The sequence below is a fragment of the Phocoena phocoena genome, chromosome 4 (genome assembly GCF_963924675.1).
Source record: "Phocoena phocoena chromosome 4, mPhoPho1.1, whole genome shotgun sequence".
Taxonomy (NCBI): Eukaryota; Metazoa; Chordata; class Mammalia; order Artiodactyla; family Phocoenidae; genus Phocoena; species Phocoena phocoena.
Window position 1 is genome coordinate 51030878 of NC_089222.1, and position 23158 is coordinate 51054035.

General features: G+C 41.4%; 1 protein-coding gene across 2 annotated transcripts in view; it reads right to left on the reverse strand.

Moving 5' to 3' along the window:
• Positions 1–2538: 2538 nt before the first annotated feature.
• PLD1 (phospholipase D1) overlaps positions 2539–23158 on the reverse strand; it is a 113450-nt gene continuing 92830 nt past the window's right edge. For both annotated transcript variants that reach the window (XM_065877027.1, XM_065877026.1), the window contains 4 exons: positions 22198–22332; positions 12899–13052; positions 4351–4468; positions 2539–2763 (listed from right to left, as the gene is read on the reverse strand). In XM_065877027.1, the coding sequence (XP_065733099.1) occupies positions 2539–2763; positions 4351–4468; positions 12899–13052; positions 22198–22332 (632 nt within the window). The remainder of the gene's footprint in view (positions 2764–4350; positions 4469–12898; positions 13053–22197; positions 22333–23158) is intronic.

Here is a 23158-nt window from a genome sequence, read left to right on the forward strand (position 1 = left end):
CCAAATAAATCTTGCAGCCCCTCTCTTTGCAGATGAGCATCTTGCCTTTAAGAGGATGCAGTAGAAAAGAAACTTGCTAACAGTTTCTTTAGCAACAGCAGGAAGATTTCTTGTCTGAGACTCCATACGTTTTTCATTTCATTAGCTGTCTCCTCCACCTCCTTTATTCATCCGACAAACACGTACTGAGCACCTCCTATGAGCCAGGCACCGTTTCAGGCTTGGGGGATACACTAAGAACAAAACACGGGAAAGTCCCTGCCCCATGGAGCTTACATTCTAGTAGGGGGAGACAGACAAGCACATAAATACATAATATCACAGGGTTCAAAATAGCTTAGAGACATCCTGTCTGAAATCTCTTTACTGCATCTCCTGTTTTTGGGGCTGTGATGAGTGAAAGGAGAGGCCAGTAATGGACCAATGATGTCACTGGTCCTAATGGGTAAACTTCAGTGAGTCCTTCAACTAACCTGGGTCTCAGTTTCCTCAGCTATAAAATGGGCAGAGGTTGGATTAAGTGCCTTTTTCTTTAAGAGAAAGGGCCCTTTCAAGAGCCAGTTTGTTGACTGTTCTACATTTTTTAAAAATTTAAAAAGAAAACATGAAAATTCCTTAGGTATTCCACATACACTCAACATTTTAAATGCCAATCTAAACTTCATAAATAGCAAATGTCTTATTTACAACTGCTATAGAATGAAGTTATTTTACTGTCTTCAGCCACCATAAAAGCATATTCATTTCCATTGTTGGTTACATAGTTCCACCTCATTTGTAAAACCCTCCTGGGTATGACACTGTCTCTCTCCTACTAACCTAGTTCACAGACTTTGTGCTCCTGTTTAACCTTTTCCACTGGACTATCAGTTCTAGGAAAATAGGGATTGGGTCCTTACTCCTTTGGATGAGAGTCTGTCCAGGTAATCCATAGAGGTGTAATCATTGCACCTACACCATGTTTTATGGCCTCAGGCCCGTTGGGAACCCACATTAGTTCTTTAGGTTGTAAGAATAATTCTGCTTAATAAAATTAGAGCTATGGGTGGGGGCCTCCCTGGTGGCGCAGTGGTTGAGAGTCTGCCTGCCGATGCAGGGGATGCGGGTTCGTGCCCCGGTCCGGGAAGATCCCACATGCTGCGGAGTGGCTGGGCCCGTGAGCCATGGCCGCTGAGCCTGCGCGTCCGGAGCCTGTGCTCCGCAACGGGAGAGGCCACAACAGTGAGAGGCCCGCGTAGCGCAAAAAAAAAAAAAAAAAAAAATTAGAGCTATGGGGTACCAAAGGGTATGTACACTAACATCCAAAGAGGAGAAATGGGTTTCCAGAACAATTCACAGACTAGGATAATGTGAATTAAAAAATAATCCTAACCTCTTTGGAACCCTGGTGGAATGTTAATGTATATTTAATAACGCAAGTGAAATTGTATGCATTTTGCAAACAATTTTTCTTAAAGAATGTAACACAGCTGGCGAGCTGAATGTCAAATAAGGCTCATACTCATTAACTTGGCATGAGCTATGAAGCCCGTGATTCTCTTGAAAGACAAGTTGTATTCATTGGTTTGACTTTGAAATGTAGAAACTCAAATTTCAATCAATCCAGCAGCTAAGGATGACAGGAAATTTTACAGGACTATAAGAAATCTTCTTTTCTTATCCAGATCAGATTCCCACCAAAACATTGAAGACTGCTGAAGGCTGCATGCTGTGTCTTTGAGTTTTATTGGTTGCTGTGTAATCAAATATCCTACACGTTTTCAAATCTGATAGGGTGGGCCCTATCAAAAGGACACATCTTGTCAATGCCTTTGGAGGCAAAGTGAAATCTCTGCCTTAATAACCGAATTTAATTCCTTCCTGTTGATCTGTGGTGTCAACATACATGCTGTCAACGTTGTCAGAAGTGCCTAACGTGGGCTGCTGTGTAGACTAAGGTCGGTCCTGTCCTTTCAGTCACTGGAAAGGAATAAGGACCACATCCTTGGTTGGGTGCACACGACTACTCCGGGGCCAGAAGGGCAGGGGCAGGAGCAACCCATGTAACCTTAAATAACCTTGAAGCAGCATCACATCTTCTAGCAACAGACAATATCTCAAACAGAGCCTGTATGGACTACGAGAGGAAGGCAGGTCCAGCAGACATCAATTGCATACGTGAGGGTCAGAGAAAAATAAGGAGGTTCAGACAACTTTTGGCAAAGTAGATCACAGTGACAGGTAAATTCTTGTTAGCAAAGAAAATGCAGTTTGGTATACATCATGGAATTTTAGTATGTGTTTAAGCTGTTGGGTATACGCTACCTAAGAATACAGTCCTTTTTTCACAGGGACAGGCAGGAGGAATTATAAAGCCCTGCTGATTTTCACTGTCCTTCTATCAGTATGACTACAGCCCTTCCCAGCCAACCCAAAGGGTCCAAGGGTTGGACACAAGAGTGCACTGGGTCCGGCTATGGCTGTTAGGTCTCCAGAAGGTCACTGTGTGACATGTACTCTTCAGGGTGGAAGTCTTTGAGTTGCAAACAAGTATGACTCTTAAGTCCAAACCTCGGTGGGCACCATGGCTTCTTTGGTTCCAACAGAAGGCAGTAGGTTTTCTTCAGACAGGAAATAAAAGGGGAATTGTACCAAGAACCCACGGATCTTTTTCAGTTCTTCCTCAGCTCTAATGGGATCTTCCTTTGCTAAGATGGGCTTGCTTATAAAGTCTCTCAGCTGAATTAAATTGTGTACTTCATCATTGGGAAGGCACCGGAACACCTGATTAAATAGGAAACTGAGTGATAGGTTTGAAGGAAAGCGTATCCCCTTTACTGAAAATACTCATTCCGACGGACAAAACGTTTGTTTTATGAAACACATATTAATTAGTTTTATGTTACAGCGCAGACCTGATTGAAGGGTTGCTTCTTTTATTTGCTACAAAGAGAGTGCTAGATTTGCTTCCATCAAAACAACAACAACAACAACACAGATCCTATATCTGATCTACATAAGTGACTGACCTCAGGATAAAGTCAAGATAGTGGTAAGGAGTTTCATGGGTGATACCTTACTTTTTGGATAATAATCACCACTGAATTTCACTGGAGGCTCTGGTCTAAGAGGGAAATTGTGTATTATATTTTCTCTAACTTTTTAATTTTGAAAAATGTTCTTATCTGTACCTGTACTTAAAGTTATCAATTGTGCATGTATATTGCTAACTGAAAATAAGTCTCACACATCATAACACTTCACACCTCAATATTTCAGCATGTATTTCTTAAGAATAAGGACATGTGCCTATATAACCACAGTACAATTCTCACACCTCAGAAAATCAATTCTATGTTATTTAAGATATGGTCCATTTTCAGATTTATCTGATTATTCCCAAAATGTCTTCTATAGCTGTTATTCCTCCCAATCCAGGATCCAAACTAGGCTGTGCCCTGCATTTTAAAAATTACATTTGAAAAGACTCCATGCACACAACCTATTTGATCATGGCCTTGAGGCCTCAGTATGAAATAAGGCTATGTAGACAGTTGTCATGTTTCATTAGAAATGATGAATTTTCTGTGCTGAGGTGACTCTGGAAGTCAGAAGAAGAATGCACTCTCACCCAGTTTATAATAGATGGTCAGTGGAACTCAGCTTGAATATTTTCTATGATGGAATGCTGGCTACTTCATGATGTAACCTGTTTCAGTGTCGCGTGACTCAACTCTTGTACACTCTATCATCATCAGAAGATGCATTTAGCCTCCCTAACAAACGAAGCTGGTTTTAAAACACCTTTCCAAAATTAGAGCTGTCCAAAGGAGGAAGTTTCTCATTATTAATAAGCTTCATCATTAGGATGGACACCATTTACTCTATGTACTATGTGCTAAATACATTTAATAGACTGTTCTTTATCCTCACGACCACCTAGTGAATGTTCCTCCCAATTTATAGGACAGGAAAGAAAGGAAGGCTCAGAACATCAAATTACTATACACATAGTTATATCACCAGCAACTGTGGGAGCTGGGCTGAACCCAAGTCTGACTCATTTTTTGATCCCATCTGCCTCTTTTCTCTTTGTCACTAGACGTGTATAAAGGCTGGGTGCTAAGGATGCTTATGATGGGATTCTAGAATCTGCGACCAGAATGCCACTAAAGTCTCTTCTAAAAATAATCCATGGCTCTTTTTGACTCTGTTTGTTTAATGTCTACCAAGAAGTATTTTATTACACCTTGGAGGTGTATTGGTTTTTTACACTCATTAAGAATACTCTGTGCCAATAATGTACAGAAATAATTATGTGCTTTTGTGACGTGATTCAATTAAAAAAGGAGCAGGACATGTGAGTCTCACCTTGTCATAAATTGTAGCATTTCGAGCTGCCGTTGAAACCCACACCTCCTTGAAGAATTTGTCACTCACTGGATCCTGAATGTCTTCACTAGGGCCAGAAAGATAGCCGAGGACAACCCTGAAATACAAGTGTCCTCCAAAATGAGTAAATGAAACAAAGCAGTTTGCTGCAGGCACCGTTTCTAATGGTACAGCAATTCAGATACTCAACCACAGAAGTCCTCTTTTTTTAAGGAAATCAAAGGAAGCCATTAAGACTAAGTGTGTGTCTGTGTGTCTATATATAAAAAAGCCCAGCTGCAAAACAAAACAAAACAAAACAAAACAGGAAAGCCTAAGTTGTGATGATGTTTGAGACAGAGAAACACCTTCATTTTGCTCTAAGAGAGTTCTTGTAATTTGGCCTAAGAGGGCGAGAACCTTGGAAGACAGAATTAGTATTCAAAGCATGTGCCTTTCATCGTGCTGAGCCTTTCCAAAAACGATCTCAGTAAATCCTCAACAGCCTTATGAAGCAGCTATTAAAAAAAAAAAAAAGGAAAAGAATAGTAAAAACAAAAGAAGCAAGTATTATTATTTTCCTTTAACTGAAAAGGGAACAAAGGGGACATCCCTGGTGGCACAGGGTTAAGACTCTGAGCTTCCAATGCAGGGGGCCCAGGTTTGATCCCTGGTCCAGGAACTAGATCCCATATGCATGCTGCAACTAAGAGTCCACATGCCACAACTAAGGAGTCCACGAGCCGCAACTAAGGAGCCCACCTGCTGCAACAAGACCCAGTGCAACCAAATGAATAAATAAATAAATAGATCAACCGGTTAAAAAGAAAAAGAAAAGGGAACTAAGACACAGAGAGGTCAAGTAACTCTTTCAAGGTCATACAGCTAGCAAATTGTATATGTGGGACTCCAACCAGGACCACCTGACTCCCAAACCTGTCCTCTTAACCAAGACTTGACTTTCCTTCCTCCCTCCCCACGCCTTCCTCCCTTCCTCCCTTCCTTCCTTCCTTCTTCCCTCCCTTGGGCCAAGAACTATGCTGAACTCTAGGGTACAGAAATGAATATGAAAGACACGGAGCCTCTCTGGGTGCAGTTATACTCGGTGGGTGAGATCAACAATGACTAGAGAATCACCCTCAAAAGGAATTAATTAAAATGTGGTAAATACCAGGTGTGCTTTAAGAGTGTGAGATGGGAGTAGTCGGGGAGGCTTTTCCATCCCCTACCTGTTTGCCTAACATTACCTACCATCTTTCAGGATTCAGTACAAGGTCACCTCTATAAAAGTTTTTACGGCTCCCTTTCTCCCTTCTCCCATTTCTCCCCGTCAATCCTGAGAGATCTGAACTTTCTTCCTTTGTCGCCCTCACTGTGCTTCATCTGTGCTTCGTTTTTATCAGAGCACCTGCAATACTTCATGCACTTTTTGCTTTTAATAGGCCCATCTCCCACTTCTAGCATGTAAATTCTTTAAGAGAACATGACCTGGCTATTCTCATATCCCCAGAGTACCTGGCATAAAAGAAGCCATACAGTAGATTGTTTGAATTGATCAAATATAAACAGAGGACTAGAAATAATAAGAAATTCTCAAGCAAAGCAAGACAAGTTTTAGAGGTCATATGTGAAAATTATAAAAGTGCTGGTACCTACATAAAGCCTGAATGTTAAAAAGCACTGCCATCTTAATCCTGGAAGGTAGATGGTACAGGATTCCCATTTTGCAAATGGGAAACAAAAGGTTGGAGGCATTCTATTAATAGAGCTAGAATTGAAACTGAGTCCAAAGCTCTTTGCTCACATGCCTGGTAGGTTCAAGGAATACCAAAAAGGCTTGTGCTACATTGGAAATAAAAGTGAGGAGAATTCCCTGGTGGCACAGTGGTTAAGAATCCGCCTGCCAATGCAGGGGACACGGGTTCCATCCCTGGTCTGCAAAGATCCTACATGCCGCGGAACAACTAAGCCCGTGTGCCACAAATACTGAGCCTGCTCTCTAGAGCCTGTGAGCCACGACTACTGAGCCTGTGTGCCGCAACTACCGAAGCCCGCACGCCTAGAGCCAGCGCTCTGCAACAAGAGAAGCCACTGCAATGAGGAGCCTGTGCACCACAACGGAGAGTAGCCCCTGCTCGTTGCAACTAGAGAAAGCCTGCACACAGCAGCCAAGACCCAATGCAGCCAAAAATAACTAACTAAATTTATTTAAAGAAAGAAAGAAAGAAAAGTGGGGAAATGGGTCTCAGAAGGACTTTGGCTTTTACATTGTATGAAAGTGGGACATACTGCTGACACTGGAGCAAGGAGTGACAGGATCTGACTTAAATATTAACAAATGGCTGCTGGATTGAGAATAGACCGTGCAGGGCAAGGATTGAAACAGGGAGGTCAGTTAGGAGTCACTGCAGTGATCTCGGTGGGAGATGATGGTGGCTCGGGTGGTGGAGAGGAAGGTGGAGAGATCAGATTTCACTGATCCAGTGGACACAGGGTGTGAGAAAAAGTGAGGCATCAGGATGACTAAAAGAGCTTTGCCTTGAGCAAACAGAAGACTGTAGTTGCCATTAGCTGAGATGGGGAATTCTGTGGGTAGAGCCAGTTAGTGGGAGAAGACCAGGAATTCAGTTTTGAACCTGTTGGGACATCTATTAAATATACAAGTGGTGATGCTAAGTAGGCAGCTGGATAAAAGAATCTGGAGTTTGGGAGAGAAGGTCTGGCTGGAGATACACACTTGAGAATTGTCCACATATGTATACTCATAAAGCCATGTGACTTTAACTGACTTTACCAAAGTAGTGAGTATAGAGAGAGAAGAGGACCAGTGCACCTCAACAGTAGGGGAGAGAAGGAGCAGCCAGTGAGGCTGCAGAGAAGCCAGAGGATGGGTATCCTGGAGCCACATGGAGTCAAATTCAGATGAGAATTGACCATTGGATTTAACAGGGTGGAGGTCATAATATTGTTACCCTCTTTGTATTTAAATGTGTAGATTTACATCATCGTTTTTAATGGCTGTAGAATTTCCCATTATGTGAAATTTTATTTAACCAGCTATTTTATTATGACCTTTTGGGTTGTTTCCAGTTTTCCATTATTATAAACAATGCTATAATGAACATAATTTATTCATCATATATAATACTTTGTGAACTTCTATGATTATTTCACTAGGAGAAATTTAAGAATTAAAATCCTGGATCAAACAATTTGCAAAGGGCTTCCCTGGTGGTGCAGTGGTTGAGAGTCCGCCTGCCGATGCAGGGGACATGGGTTCGTGCCCCGGTCCGGGAAGATACCACATGCCGCGGAGCGGCTGGGCCCGTGAGCCATGGCCGCTGAGCCTGTGCGTCCGAAGCCTGTGCTCCGCAAGGAGAGAGGCCACAACAGTGAGAGGTCCGCGTACCGCAAAAAAAAAAAAAACAAAACAATTTGCAAAATCTACTTCAAGAAAGGCTGTTCCAACATACATGCTATTAACCATGTGTGTTCTCCCCAGTCAACTCCAATATTATCAACTCCTGAAAAGGCTCAGCCAGGCTTATAGGGATAAAAAGGCATCACATTTTAGTTTTAGTCTTCACTTTTTCTACTATATAAAAATTTTCTAAAATAAATGGATCTGGCATCTGGGCTCACTAGGATTCCTAGAGTTTTATAACCTCAAAATTCTATTTCCACTTCAAATAATGTCTCCCTCAGACTATATAGGAATAACTTTCAAAAAGGTTCTAAAGGATGATGTTTGCACCTAGATGCTGCCGTTCCTTAAGAACCAAAGCAAAATTTAACCATGCCAAATTTGAAGGACAGTGCAAGTTATAACAATAAGTCAATTACAGTAATGCCTTTGATTTGGGTGGCATCTAACCAACTGAAAACAGAGCTGAAAGAATATTTCTATGACTTTGCTTTTAAATGAGAACAGGAGGTGAGGCAATGTGTCTATCAAGTTATCAGTTAAGAGCCTGTGTAGAGAAAAAAGTATTTAAATAAGTCTATAACAGACAGTGTTCAGTAATAAATTATTTTCCCTGTCAGATTTTTTTTTTTTTTTTTTTGCGGTACGCGGACCTCTCACTGTTGTGGCCTCTCCCGTTGTGGAGCACAGGCTCTGGACGCACAGGCTCAGAGGCCATGGCTCACGGGCCCAGCCGCTCTGCGGCATGTGGGATCCTCCCGGACCGGGGCACGAACCCGTGTCGCCTGAATCGGTAGGCGGACTCTCAACCACTGCGCCACCAGGGAAGCCCCCCTGTCAGCTTTTTAATTATAAAAATTTATACAGTAAAAATAATACAAAGTACTCTAGATGTTCTTTAGAGGAGTAAGGTTTCAGAGAAAACAAATTTGATTTTATGTTGACGTGAATAATGTCAATTATTTAATGTTTAATTGTTTATGCATCAGTGGGATAGTAGGAAAACTGCAGAAAATTGTTTCTGTTCTTTCCATTCCTCATGTCTATCACTGTAAATGATTCTGAGCTCTACTTGTGTGGATAATGGTTTCTGTTGAGTGATGGTTACATCTGTAAAGTTTGGATAATTTTCTAGGACTTAATGAACTGTTTGGCATGCAGTTGTGACATTTAGTGCAGTACCCTGCTGGTTGATTCTATTTAGAATTGATTTCACATCGAAATGTGCCTCTCTATTTCTATTCAAAAATACCCCAGATGGAAAATGGATTGAAGTTGCATTTTTTTAAGGGAGAAAATGGTTCTGCTCTAGGTCACATTTATCTTTGAGAATATTTCCTAATAAAAAGAGCTAAAATCAACACAAGGTTTTCATGGTGCTTTTTAATGTATTATCTGTGTCTGCCATTGTGGCAAAGTGAAAATGCTTGTTCAAGAACTGCCTCTTCAAGACAGTTTGAAAATTGCCAGGAAAAATAAAGCATCTTGGAATAAACTTAGCATGAAATGCATAGGATCAGCATAAAACCAAAAGAACAACAAAAAAAACTTCAATGATCACTGAAGAACAACTTCTGCTTCCAATAATGAAAACCCTAGAGCTTTACTGAAGAACAGAAAAATGTGCATAACTTGAAGTCCACACCTTGTTCCTCAATAGGATGGCTCAATATTATAAAGACATCAACTCTTTTTTATATTAATCTATAAATATACTGTAGTCCTGATCAAAAAACTAGTGAGAGAACTTGAATAAACAATTTTAAAGTTCGTGTGGAAGAATGAATAAGAGTAGCCAAGATTATTCTGGAAAAGAATACTAATTTGGGGAAGTGGTATGGTAGAAGTAGTATTAAAGTGCACACCTACGATAATTAAACTGGTATCATAATGGCATGTAAGTCAACAGACTTTCAATAGGAAGTAGCAGAGAGTACAGATAGGTCAGGATATGTGGCAATTCGGTGCACCATCAAGAGGCACTACAGGTCAGAGAGGCAATGAGTACTGCAGTCATGCAGTTCTGGATCAGTTGGTTTGCCTGGGAAAAAGAGTTAGAGTCCCTACCTCATTTCTTACATTAAAATAAATTGCAGGTGTTGGCTTCCCTGGTGGCGCAGTGGTTAAGAATCTGCCTGCCAATGCAGGGCACATGGGTTCGAGCCCTGGTCCGAGAAGATCCCACATACCGTGGAGCCCGTGTGCCACAACTACTGAGCCTGTGCTCTAGAGCCCGCAAGCCACAACTACTGAAGCCCACGTGCCACAACTACTGAAGCCCACGTGCCTAGAGCCCGTGCTCTGCAACAAGAGAAGCCACCGCAATGAGAAGCCCACGCACTGCAACGAAGAGTGGCCCCGCTCGCTGCAACTAGAGATAGCCCATGCGCAGCAACGAAGACCCAGCACAGCCAAAATAAATAAATAGATAAATTTATTAAAAAATTTAAAAAAATAAATTGCAGATGTTAAATGTAAAAGTGATATCAAATGAGCACTAGAAGAAAATATAAGTAAATATTTTATCTTGGGGAAGCTATTCTAAGCATATTTTTAAAAAGGGGGGAAAAGAAAAAAACTGATAGATTTGATTAATAAGAATTGATGTTTCGGGCTTCCCTGGTGGGGCAGTGGTTGAGAGTCTGCCTGCCGATGCAAGGGACACGGGTTCATGCCCCGGTCCGGGAAGATCCCACATGCCGCGGAGCGGCTAGTGCCGTGAGCCATGGTCACTGAGCCTGCGCGTCCAGAGCCTGTGCTCTGCAACGGGAGAGGCCACAACAGTGAGAGGCCCACGTGCCGCAAAAAAAAAAAAAAAAAAAAAAAAAAAGAATTGATGGTTCCCCCAAATACTCTAAATATGATTAAAAGGCAATTGGCAAATCAGCTTTCCAACAAATGAGAGAAAGAAATTAGGCTCTTATGTACTTAAATTACTGATAAATCATTAAAAGAAAGTGAAACATTCCAACAAAATGGGCAAAGGACGTAAATAGTCTAGACAATTTGCAAAAGAACAATTACAAATGGCTAATGGATACATTTTTAAACCCTCAAATTGCAAATTAAAATAATGAAATTCCATTTGAAACTCAACAAATCGGCAAAGATAATAATAGAACTCAGAGGGCAAAGGAAATTGCACACTTCCTTTGGCTAGAAATCCTATAGATAGGATTTAGTTAAGGAAACAACTAAGAAGGTAAGCAAGATACTATCTACAACCATACCCACTTTTTTATATCAGCGAAAAATCTGCCCATCAATGAGGTTTTGGTTAAAGGAATTATGGCAGGCTCAAACAATGTAATACAATGCAGCCATTAAATGTTATAGAAGAACGCAATGACATGGAAAAGTGTGTGTAACATTATTTAAATAATAAAGGACTTTGTAGAACTGCAAGATCCTAATTATGTTTAAAAAAAGAAGTACAGTAGTGAATATTTATATATAGAAAAAAAGTGGAATGATATACATCAAATGTTAAAATTGTTAGCACTGGGTGGTGGGATTACAGATAAATATAATTTCCTTATTGCTTTTCTGTTTGCCAAATTTTCTACAATGAAAAATATGTTGTAATCAGAACCCTCTCCCTCTATAACTATTATACATTTAGAAAGTTATAAAGGAGGCTAAGCCTTTAAAGAGAATACTTAAGTTCTCATGGAACTGAAAAGGTGTGACATTTATTTCTAGCTTACAGGAGGAAATATTTGTTTCCTTATATGAGCTGCAGTAGGCAATCAATGGGTTGATTAACAGTGGGTTGGTTGCTAATCTTAAACTCTCCCCTGCTAAACAAAACAAATTAACATTAGAAGTCAATTAAAATGTCAATGGTCTAAAAAAAACAAAACCAAAAACCTTACTGACAAAACAATTAGTAACAAAGGTGATAAATACAGCAATAAAAACTGTGAGAAGGTCTGACAGTCAAATTTTGAGGGATGGATTTGCTGAGCTCCTGGGTCAGAGGGAGCAGAAAGAACGTCTCCAGAACTGAAGCTTGGTCCTCAAAAGTCAGAGTCTGGAGTGAGGTAGGAGGTAAGGGCCGCCAGCATTTGCAGGAGGGAAGTGCTGGTTTTGTGCCCATTTGCAAGTGAGCCAGTTTTCAGAAGCGACCATTAACACTGGAAGGGTTAAAACAACAGCACCACAACAGTATCTGTGCAGTGCCTTTCATCAAATAGCTTAAAATACCACCCTTAATCGGGGACACTTGGCTCTATCTCACCATACAGGCCACACTGAAATCCCATCCTGGCCAATATAGTTCTAGAATCTTATAATTGTGGACTTCCTGCAAATGCCTACAGGTGGGAGAGTGGTCAGGGTGTGTTCCACAGACAGTGGGGAGCTTAATGTGTCTTCAGTGGGCTGGGGGAGAGGGACAGGAGATAGATAAGCCATTTGAAAAAAAAAGATAAGAAGGCATTGAGGATTGGTTGAATAGCGGAGTGATAGGACCTGAGTTAGGTTCTCGAAGGATCACTCTGACAACTGAGACTGGACTACAGGGGCTGGGATGGGGCCAGTTATAGCCCCGCCCAGGAAAGTTCTCAGTAACACTTAACTGAATGAAGCACTTATTTAGGGATACACACCCCCTACTACTTAGCCCAGTGCTCTCTCTGTTGGACCACAGGTTTGTTTAAAATTCACATCTTCTTGCAGAAGATCAGGAATCTTCCATGTCTGGAGTCATCTTAAATCTGAGAAATGAAGTTTCCACATTTACTTTAACACCAGTAGTCACTAGCTTTCTCCTTTAGTAATTTTTATCATATCCTTGTATCGCTGGAATGATTTCAATTTCTAAAAATGGACTCACTATAAAAAACTTAAATAGACACTAGATGGTTTGACCTGGTCCTAAATCAATTAATAGATTTAAAATGCTAGTTTTCTCCATTACACATAAAAATAATAAAAGCTGTTCAAACAGGAAATTTTTATGCCCCACACAGAGCCATTTTGTATACGACTGGTGTGGTTCACGCTGTTTTGGACAAAGAAGAACCTGGAGATGGCATGTGTGCTAAGGGCCAGAGGCTAGGCTGGGTTCCATTGCCCACTGCAGTGGGATTATGTGAGGGAGACCCAGCTTCCGAGACCCACCGAAAGCACTGCAGCCGAAGTCCTAGGGCGAAGTGGCCAGCTTGGTACTCTTTTCCATCCATTACTGAAGGAACCGTCTCCGTGTCCTGCACAATGACAGCCATTTCACTGTCCCGTTTTCCCAGCATGCTTCGGTCGTTTATGTTGGCAGAGCCTATAAAGAGAAACAGTGAAACTGAACAATTTTCTTATTCCGGCAGACACTCATTTGCCCTCCAGACTCAATTCTTCCTTGCTAAAAAACCCCTAATTTTGTTCAGGTATCAAGAGATGCTGTGCTCTAGGAAGGCAGGGTGCTCCCTAACCCAGGGGTAAATCTTGATCAGTCTAAGGCCAGTCATGGTCATTTCATTGTTTTTTGCCAGTGATTGGCTTAGAAATGGGCACTTGTCATGATTCTAGTCAATGCAACGTAAGGCAAATCTGCCAGGGGCTTCTGAGAAAGTTTTTCTCTTTCTTATAAATAGACAGAAGAAGAAGATGGTGTCACTGCCAGTCTTTGGATACTCTGGCTTGAAGGGCTGCATGAGGACATGATTGTGGGAGCTGCTGCAGCCACTTTGTAACCAAGGGACAAACAGACAAGTTGAACATGGCAGAGCAGAAAGAAGAAAGACTCTGGGTCTTTAAGTCACTGAGCTGGCCAACCCTAGAACCTTCTTATTTTCTGTTATGTGAAGTAATACATTTCCCTTATTGTTTCACATACTTCTAGCTGAATTTTCTATCTTGTGGCTCAAAGGATTCTAACTGATATAGTCATTAAGCACACAAAGAAACAAGAACACTTACCAGCTCAGTGCAGTAAGGTTTCATGCTTAAGAATCACACTCTGTAGACTTTAACTCATGGTCACATAATCATAAATGTCAGAACACAAGAGGACCTTCACAAGCAATATAGTTCACTCCCAAATACAGATTATCATTAGTGGCTTTGGGTTTTCATTCTCTTGCCTCACTTGTGTGGCATGCCAACAGCTTCTGTATCAACTTCCCTCCATTCTATTTTTAAATCCAAACGAGCTGAGAATGCTGACTTTCACATGTGAAGGGCAAGTATTTGAATATTAGTTCAACCTGCACTTCCTGAGCTCCTCTGCTGTGTATTCAAAAACCTTGCAACATTTTCTGCATTAATCATTGTGGATCCACAGGTTTTTTTTTCTTTCTGGTACGCGGGCCTCTCACTGTTGTGGCCTCTCCCGTTGCGGAGCACAGGCTCCGGACGCGCAGGCTCAGCGGCCGTGGCTCACGGGCCCAGCCACTCCGCAGCATGTGGGATCTTCCCGGACCGGGGCACGAACCCGTGTCCCCCGCATCGGCAGGCGGACTCTCAACCACTGCGCCACCAGGGAAGCCCCAGGATCCACACTTTTGAATCCTTGAGGTGTCCTACAAACTACAAAAGGGGCCTGACTCTTTTTTCTTCTTGGTCCTCTTGCCCTAGTCCCACACTCCACTGCTTCTGCAGACAGGGTGCGGAAGAGTTAGGTTGAACACAAGCTCGGGCTACTGTCTGTGATGGGGACCATCAGGGTGTAAGGTGTTAGCAGTGCTACCCAGAGCCCAGACGGTGGGATGTTGGACATGAGAGGAAGCTGGCTCCTCCTGAAGCATCTATACCGCCATTTGCTACAATATGGTCACATAGTTAATACACAACTCTATGATAACTGTGGATGGGAACAGTGTCCCATAGGGACTCTGGGTGACAGAAAGGATGGAGCACCTCGCAGAAAGTTGGGAGCACCATTAGAGCGCTGTAAGGTGGGCCCCACCTTTGAAACACTTTGTTTTGTTAGCAACAAATCAACCTTTATACATACACTTACATTTTAATTACACTATAAAATTTGTAGCCATGTCTTTGGGCTTAACATGGGGCCCAGCATTAATCTGGGCAAAGTCATTTAATCTCTCTCAGCTTTAATTTGATCTTTTATAAATCGAGATAATAATACAGGCCTTGTAGGGTTGTTGTAAAAATTAAGTAAGACCATGTGAAAGCACTTACTGATCTATAAACTGTCCCACAAATGCTAATTATTACTGGCATTATTATCAGATACTCGTTACCTTGAGAATATCTGCACTAGAGAACATTACCATAGGAAGGGAAGACTTGCTGGCATGTAGCGTTTGTATCAAAGAAGCCTCCTCTCTGGGTGAATCACCTGTCAGGGGCAAGGAATAAGGACTCCATAGTGCTGCTTTGGGACATCACTACCACAGGGCCCCAGCAGAGGCCACTCTCGGGCTGGGGCTGCCAAATTGGGAGGACACAGCTGCTCTTCACCGTCAGGGAGACTGCGGATGTGAGCCCCCTGGAAAGCCACACACACACACACACACACACACACACACACACACACACACACACACTTTCACACCAGTCCTCTCAGACTCCTTCCCATCACCAGGGGAGGAATGCATTCCTGGCATTCTGAGCTGGAATTTTTAGAGGGTGTGGTTCTTGTACTTCCAGGGCCCATCTGGAGTTTCTCAGAGCACTGACTCTCAACCACACTGGATAAGTGAGTTGGCTACTACTTAATAGGAATGTGAAGAAAGGGAAGAGAAAATTTCAGGTGTGAATTTAATAAATGAGATACCAAAAATGAGATATTGATGGATGTAAATGTTACCCTCCCTTCTTGTTGTTAAACATTCCCATATTCTGAAAATCAAATTCAGAACAGCAGGTATAGTATTAACCCATTTCTATAGAACATACTAGGAAGAAGAGAGGGCAAGTGACCTCTAGAAAGATGCACACTGAAGGGTAAGAGTGATGAGTACCTTCCGGCAAAGAGAGGGAGACAATAAGGGGAACTTTGACCTTTTACTCTCTATGAGTCCTTAGAGTTTCAATTGTTTACAAGAAATATGCTCTGTTTTCATGTACTATGTTTTATGGTAACTGCAATCCCTTGGTTTATTAGGACATTGCCTTGATAATTTTTGGAAAATGACCTTTTCTAAGTTTGCTCTTAGGAACTTTTTAAACAGTATGTAATATAGCAAAATAGAAAACAGTATATGAAAACGTAAGTCCAACTTAGGTAATAATTTTAGAAAATCATTGAATTTATCACCCAAGCTGAAAAATAGAACATTACCACATCCCAGAAGCCCTCAGCTGTCTTCCCATTAAAGACCTTCCCTTCCTAAGAGAGAATCTGTATAGAATTTTGTGTTCATCATGCTCTGATGATGTTTTCCTAAACAAAAAAAGTTTACTTTTAGCTTATTTTTAATTTGTATAAGTGGAATCATATAGAAGATAAACTTTGGAGATTTGCTTCTTTCATTCAAAATCATGTCTTTGGGATTTATCTATGCATAATTGTAATGCATTATTTTCCTTGAATGAACACCCCCAAACATTTTATTTTATTTTTTTATTTTAATTTTTTCCTCACTCCTGGGCAGCCTAAATAGCACAGGTGGGAACCCAGGTGGAAGCATATCTCCCCCCCCCCCCCTTTATCACCTAACCTAACACAATGATAAAGAAAAGAGGACAAGAACAAAGTACCCTATGAGGTGAGGAATGCAAGATAAGCAGTCTGGCAGAGGCTAAAAATCCCCTTTTTACATGGGCTGCTTGCAATCTTGGAATCTCAGTTACCTTCACCACCCAGTGCCTATTTCAGCCTTACTCACCTTTCAGGTCTCAGTTTAGACATCACTTCCCACCTCTCCTCTCTCCCTGTCTCCCTCTCCCTCCCTCCACCCCATTTCTCCCTCCCCCCTCCCTCTCCTTCTCTCTCTCTATATGTATATATACATATATACTTAGAGAGAGAGAGAGAGAGAAACAGTATATATTCTCATAGCGCCTCATTTGTCTGTAGCTTACCTGATTTTCCCCAAAAGGGAGAAGTCATTCACTCTTGGGGTTTAAAACACAGAGGGGACGTGTTTAACATGTTTTTTTATTAGTGGATGCCTTTAGATGGGGCTTGCCTCTCATGTGCCACAGTTCCCCCAGCCCCGCCCCCGACTGCATCTTTTTGTCATAAGAATGGATCATTCATTGACCTGCCTGACCCCCCAGCCCCTCACCTCCTGCATCCCAGACCAGAGTAGGCCCTCAATAAGCATTTATCAGAGGGATGATTTTTTTCTTTTCAGGTTGGGTAAAGCACAGAACAAGATGGGAGTCAGTATTTCTTTAACGACCCCTGCCCCTCACTAGCCATGGCCCTCAAGACTGGACTGTCTTTACCTGCAGGAGTCCCCATGCCAAAAGCTCAGCCTCTCTGTACACCTGTGCCAAACTGAATTCAAGAGACAGAGTTTTGGGCGAAGTAGAAAAGGATAGCTTTCCTGCTTTGTCAGGCAAAGGGGAACACAGTGGGATCCTGCCTTGAAAACCTGTGTCCCACCCAAACTTAATTTTTCATTCTACTGTTGATGGATGTTTGGGTCGTTTCCAGAGTTTTGCTATAATACACAATTATGTTCTGCATAGTTGTGTATGTTTCCTGGTGTACACATGTGGGAGTTTACCTGGGCTCTGTATGCAAGAGTGGAGTACCTGGTGTTCCTCAGTGTCGTCAATACTTGGATTGTCCATTTTTTTTTTTTTTTTTTTGGTGGTACGCGGGCCTCTCACTGCTGTGGCTTCTCCTGCTGCGGAGCACAGGCTCTGGACGCGCAGGCTCGGCGGCCATGGCTCATGGGCCCAGCCGCTCTGCAGCATGTGGGATCCTCCCGGACCGGGGCACGAACCCGTGTCCCCTGCATCGGCAGGTGGACTCTCAACCACTGCGCCACCAGGGAAGCCCATGGATTTCCCAATTTTAAATTTTTGCCAATTGGTATTTTGAAAACCTGTTCTTTGTCTCATTATTATATTAATGAGGATGAACATGTTTCATATACTTATGGGCTTCAGGTATGTCCTCTTTGGGGACATTCCTATACAGTTCCTTTGCCCATCTTTCTTCGGATACTGTCTTTCCTTATTGATTTAAGGAGTTCTTCATATGTTTTGAATATTAACTGTATTGCAAATACCTTTTTTCAGTTTGTGGTTTATCTTTTTATTCTATTTATAGCATCTTTTAATGAATAAAGTTCTGAATTTTAATATAGTTGGATTTATCTGTCATTTCCTTTGTGGTTTTACTTTTTTAAAATGTCCTGTTTGAGAAATTGTGAATTCTTCTGTGGTAGGCAGAATAATGGCTCCCAAAGATGACTATGTCCTAATTCCCAAAGCCTGTGAATATGTTATATTACATGGCAAAGGGGAATTAAGGCTGCAGGTGGAGGTGGAATTAAGGGTGCTAATCAGCTGACCTTAAAAATAAGGGGATTATCCTGGATTATTCAGGTGGGCCCAGGATAATCACAAGAGTCTTTAAAAGTAAAGGGGATTCAGAGAGAGATGCGCTTACAGAAGAATGGGTTGACACTTTGAGAACTTTCAGAGAGATCTAACATTGCTGCCTTCAAAGATGGAAGAAGGGAGGCATGAACCAAGGAATGTGGGCAGCCCGGAGAAGCTGGAAAAGGCAGGGAAATGGATTCATCTTTAGAGCCTCCAGAAGGGAACACAGCCCTGCTGATACCCTGATTTTAGCCCAGTGAGACCCATGTTGAACTTCTAACCTATAGAATGGTTAGATAATACATTTGTGCTGATTTGAACCAGTAAGTTTGTGGTCATTTGTTACAGCAGTAATAGACAACTAACACACAAACTCTACCCTGTTCTAGCTTACTTGTTTTAAAGGAAAACTGATTCTTCAATTGAGCGTCAGTGGGCTACTCAGTACTTTCTACCCACTTGTGTTCCCTGTGCCTCCAGTTTGGGAGTTCTCAGCTTGACTCCACAGCGGCATCACCTAGGAAGCTTTCAAAAGATATTGGTGCCAAAACAAAAACAAAAAAACCTTGATGCCTGGGTCTCAAACCAGACCAATGAGTCAGAATTTCTGGAAGTAGGAACCAGGCATTAATATTTTCCCCTAATACCACTCCATCCCTTCACCTATCAATTAATCCCTCTTCGGCTGGGGAGGGGGGGGAATCTATTTGAAAGTAAATTGCAGACATGAATAATCTTCCCCCTAAATGATAGTTTCATTTACCTGAACTGAAACTCATCTGTGTTCAAAATTGTTCTGTGGTGACAGTGAAAACATTTTAGGGGCTGATTGACTGAGTGGAGACAGGAAGACACCTGTCAGAGTGATGGAAATATTCTGTATCTTGTTCTGGGTGGTGGTTACATGAATGTAAACATATGTGAATATTCATTAAGCTGTACACTTATGCAATTTACTATATATAATAGCTTAATTAAAAAAGGATAGTCCACCAAAAAAAAGCCAACAGGCAAACCTAATGCAGCCAGGGTTGAGACCCACGGGACTCACTCTTTACTGGGGTGGCCTTTCAACTACAGACTCTCAACAGCTGCTCTCGAGCCTGCCCCTTAAGCACTGATATCCATTCTCTCTCCATAGTTTCCCACATACCCACCTTCGCTGACAGTCTCTGGACCTTCTCGCACCAGGTCATCAATATCCATCCCGATGTTTCTGGTGTTTAGTGGAAAGAATACCTGCCTCCCCTGTAGCCCATGAGCTGTGTAGGGCAGTGGCACTGTGTGATCATGTTTTGTATCTCCCTATTGTGTTGTGCAATGGATTAGTGAATACTAAAAAACATCGTTTCACTTAGTCAACAGGATAGACTTAAATTCTATTTAAGGATAGCCTTGTTTTGTTTAGGAAAGCAAATAAATGTTAGTTCTGTTAAGTGCCAGTAAGATGAATTAGAAAATTGGACTTGGTCACAGATTTTGGGACCAACAGGGCCACCGGGGGTAAGAGATAATTAAAGGTACACACAAAAGAGATCCCAATGTGAGAAACCAAGTATTTCCTTGTGAGGAAAAAAAATGAGGATAAACCATTAGTCATTTTTCTTACGTCAATTATTCAATAATTCTGGCATAAGTCTGCCATGTTAGAAAATCTAATCACAGGTTACTTTAATTCCTTGTAAGCTCTCAACTACTTGCTTAACACCTGTAAAATACTGTCAACCTAACTTCTCAAGTTCCTCTTTGAGAACTTTAAACATTGTTCTCTGTCTGTGTTATGAAAACAGGCCAGATATCTGAGAGCAGCAATAACAAGCCTGCTTCTCCTAGAGTTTCCACTGAGATACAAAGAACAAAAGTACCTGTGGATTTTCCACGGGGGAAATGTGTTCTGCCCTTGGGGAAGGAGAAAAAGAAGTGCAGCCTCTAAAGACTAACAAGTGAGACCTCGTCATACGCCCAAGGCCACATCTTCAGTTTCAAGAAAGTCGGTAAGAACGATGTGCAAGATGGATCAGTTATTGCTAGCCTAAAGAAACTGTAGCCTTTGAGGGGTCAGAGACCTTTCCAGAAAATAAGTCAACTAAAAACCTCTACAAATCTGTAACTGTTAGCTCAGATACTGAAAACTACCTTGCATTTATACTTGATGGAAAGTAAAGCAGGCTGAAGGTCAAAATGACCTTTAAAAGGAAAATATTTACATCTCTCAATTTTTACTTCAAGAGTTCTGAAATCTTGCTGAAGAGATCAACTGAATTTTATCTGGCTTTGTTTGTTTTTTCATTTCAGCAAAATCAATATTTTTCCTTTCCTTACTGTCATTGCCAAATTTAATATAAAAATATCCTGAGATTGGCTTCTGAAAAGCAAGACCAGAATAGCTTGTGGGAAATGAGAGAAAACTTGTATATTGGGGGAAGTAAGGGAGGAAATAAATCCTTAAAGAGCTTTGATCCCTATTGAGCAAGAACTTGAAGACACAAGATATTTTTCTTAAATGCCCGATAAGTATTAAAAGAATGTCTGGGGCTTCCCTGGTGGCGCGGTGGTTGAAAGTCCGCCTGCCGATGCAGGGCACACGGGTTCGTGCCCCGGTCCGGGAAGATCCCACATGGCCGCGGAGCGGCTGGGCCCGTGAGCCATGGCCGCTGAGGCTGCGCGTCTGGAGCCTGTGCTCCGCAACGGGAGAGGCCACAACAGTGAGAGGCCCGCGTACCGCAAAAAAAAAAAAAGAATGTCTGTGTGTGTACACATATACATATATATGTATCACCACACTGTGGTCTATATATTTTATGGCTTCTGAACTACTTTTTCTTTTCAAATCATCTTCCAGACAAGACAGTCTCATTACTCCTAGGTATGAAAATTTTTTTTCTTTTCTCAGTGGAGGATAGACCTGGAAAAGGCATATTTACTGCCAAAATTTTTCGAAACACCCCATGACACTTAATTTCTTAAAGAATAGTTAAGTGTCTTATTATAGCTGAGAAACTACATTTTATTTTAAATGGATGAGTGGAATTCCCAATAGTGGGACACAGCATATCTCTAAGTAACATCCCCCCACCCTTGTCAATTAATTTATCCGGCTGGTTATTTATACTCTATTTCTCCTCCTGGCCTTTCAGTGTTTGTGTAACATGATATTAGAAGGCAAACCAATTCAATGATGGGAAAATGAAGCTTGTATTCTTGTATTCAGGTGTATACAAGAATGAAGCTGCAAACCCACCCCTCTGGTCAAGATCTAATCTGGGTAGAATGTACAACCAGTAACTCTCCCGAATCTGTCAGTGGGGCGAGGACTGCAGGAACAGACTGCAGACCTTAGTCTAGGACTACATCATATCATTACTACACAATGTCCACCTCACCCCCGCCCCCAACAAAGCTGGTCCGCTCTGCACTCTGATTAATAACGTCCAAAACATTGACTCCGGGGAAAAAATGGTAAGCACAGAGGCAGCAATATTTTAATATCCTTCCGATCCTAACTCTTGCAAAACTTCAGATCTGTGGTAATGCTTAGGTGGGTGTGATGCGTGCACGTACAAATTACCACAACGTACTCATTTGTGACACATTTCCCTCCCCACATCTCCTCCTTCCAAGCCCAGAAATCTAGGTACTTGGCTTCAAAATAAAAATAAGGAAATAATAAAGAATTAATGAGAGCAGGCTGATTATTGCACTGCTGGGTTAAATTGCTGTCTCTGGACTCTGTAATTTACACGATGGCCATTTGATTGTTCTGTGCCTCTGTTCCTTCATAGATAAAAGCAGGGATTAGACAGGACATAAGCAAAAAAGATTGCTTCGGAAATGTTTTAGATAACTGTGTGACTGTCCCTTTCAACTGCAAAGGAAGCTTTAGAGGAATAAAAAGAAAGATTGTTGCATGAGGTAAGTCAACTAACAAGGAATACAATTAGAGACCAAGTACTTACCAATAATAACAGTGTTGTCATCAGCAATTAGCAACTTGCTGTGGACATAGACAAGCTCAGTGACTAGGTTTCCTTCAAGCTCTGCGTGTGTTCTAAGACCACAGAAGGATATGTAATTTATCCACTGATTGCCGACTGTAAATTAAATAAGAAATCACTAAAATTAATATGACCAAGCTCAATAATGGCACGTTAAATTTTACTGTCTTTCAAAACAAATATACCATATAATAGGTTAAGAATAGATTGTAAAATATATGTGTGTATGTGTGTGTGTATAATTTCAGAATACATCTAGGATCTATATTTGCTTTCTGAAGAGTTTTATATTGTTAATATGAATGGAGATGCAATTTTAAAATATCATGCTGAAGTGATTTCTAGAATTCCTTATGTCGAGGTAGTCCAAAGATAAATTCAAATATGAACATTTTATTTTAATGATTTGGTGAGCAACTACTGAAGAGTGAAAAAGTATAGCTGCAGTAGATAACCCAAGACTTCAGTGTGACATTTGCATCTGTCTTGGTTGACACCTGCCGCTGTTTAAACCAGATGCAAGATGTGAGCCCAAACTACCTGATGTACACATACTTTGCAGCATATCCAGCGCAAAGCAACAGATAAATTTTGCACACTTTGGGTAAGTAAGAGTGTTGGCAATTAAATGACACTCCTCCTTCTAAATCACTAAAATTAGGAAAGAATCCTAAGTACATTTGAGTTCGGAGAATTTTCTTCAGAGCAAGCAGTACTAGGTTTGTACTTTAAAATGTTGTCCTCTCATCATGTGAGGGTCATTTATGTGATAAGAAGAAATGCATTCCATATCAAACCAACCCATATTCATTACCCTGGCATGAGTGTTAGTCATGAGATTTTATGGTCCCTCTCCCACATAGCAATCGCCCTGGATAAGCAAAGTCTGATACTAAGAATAAATGGAGTGGAATCAAACCAT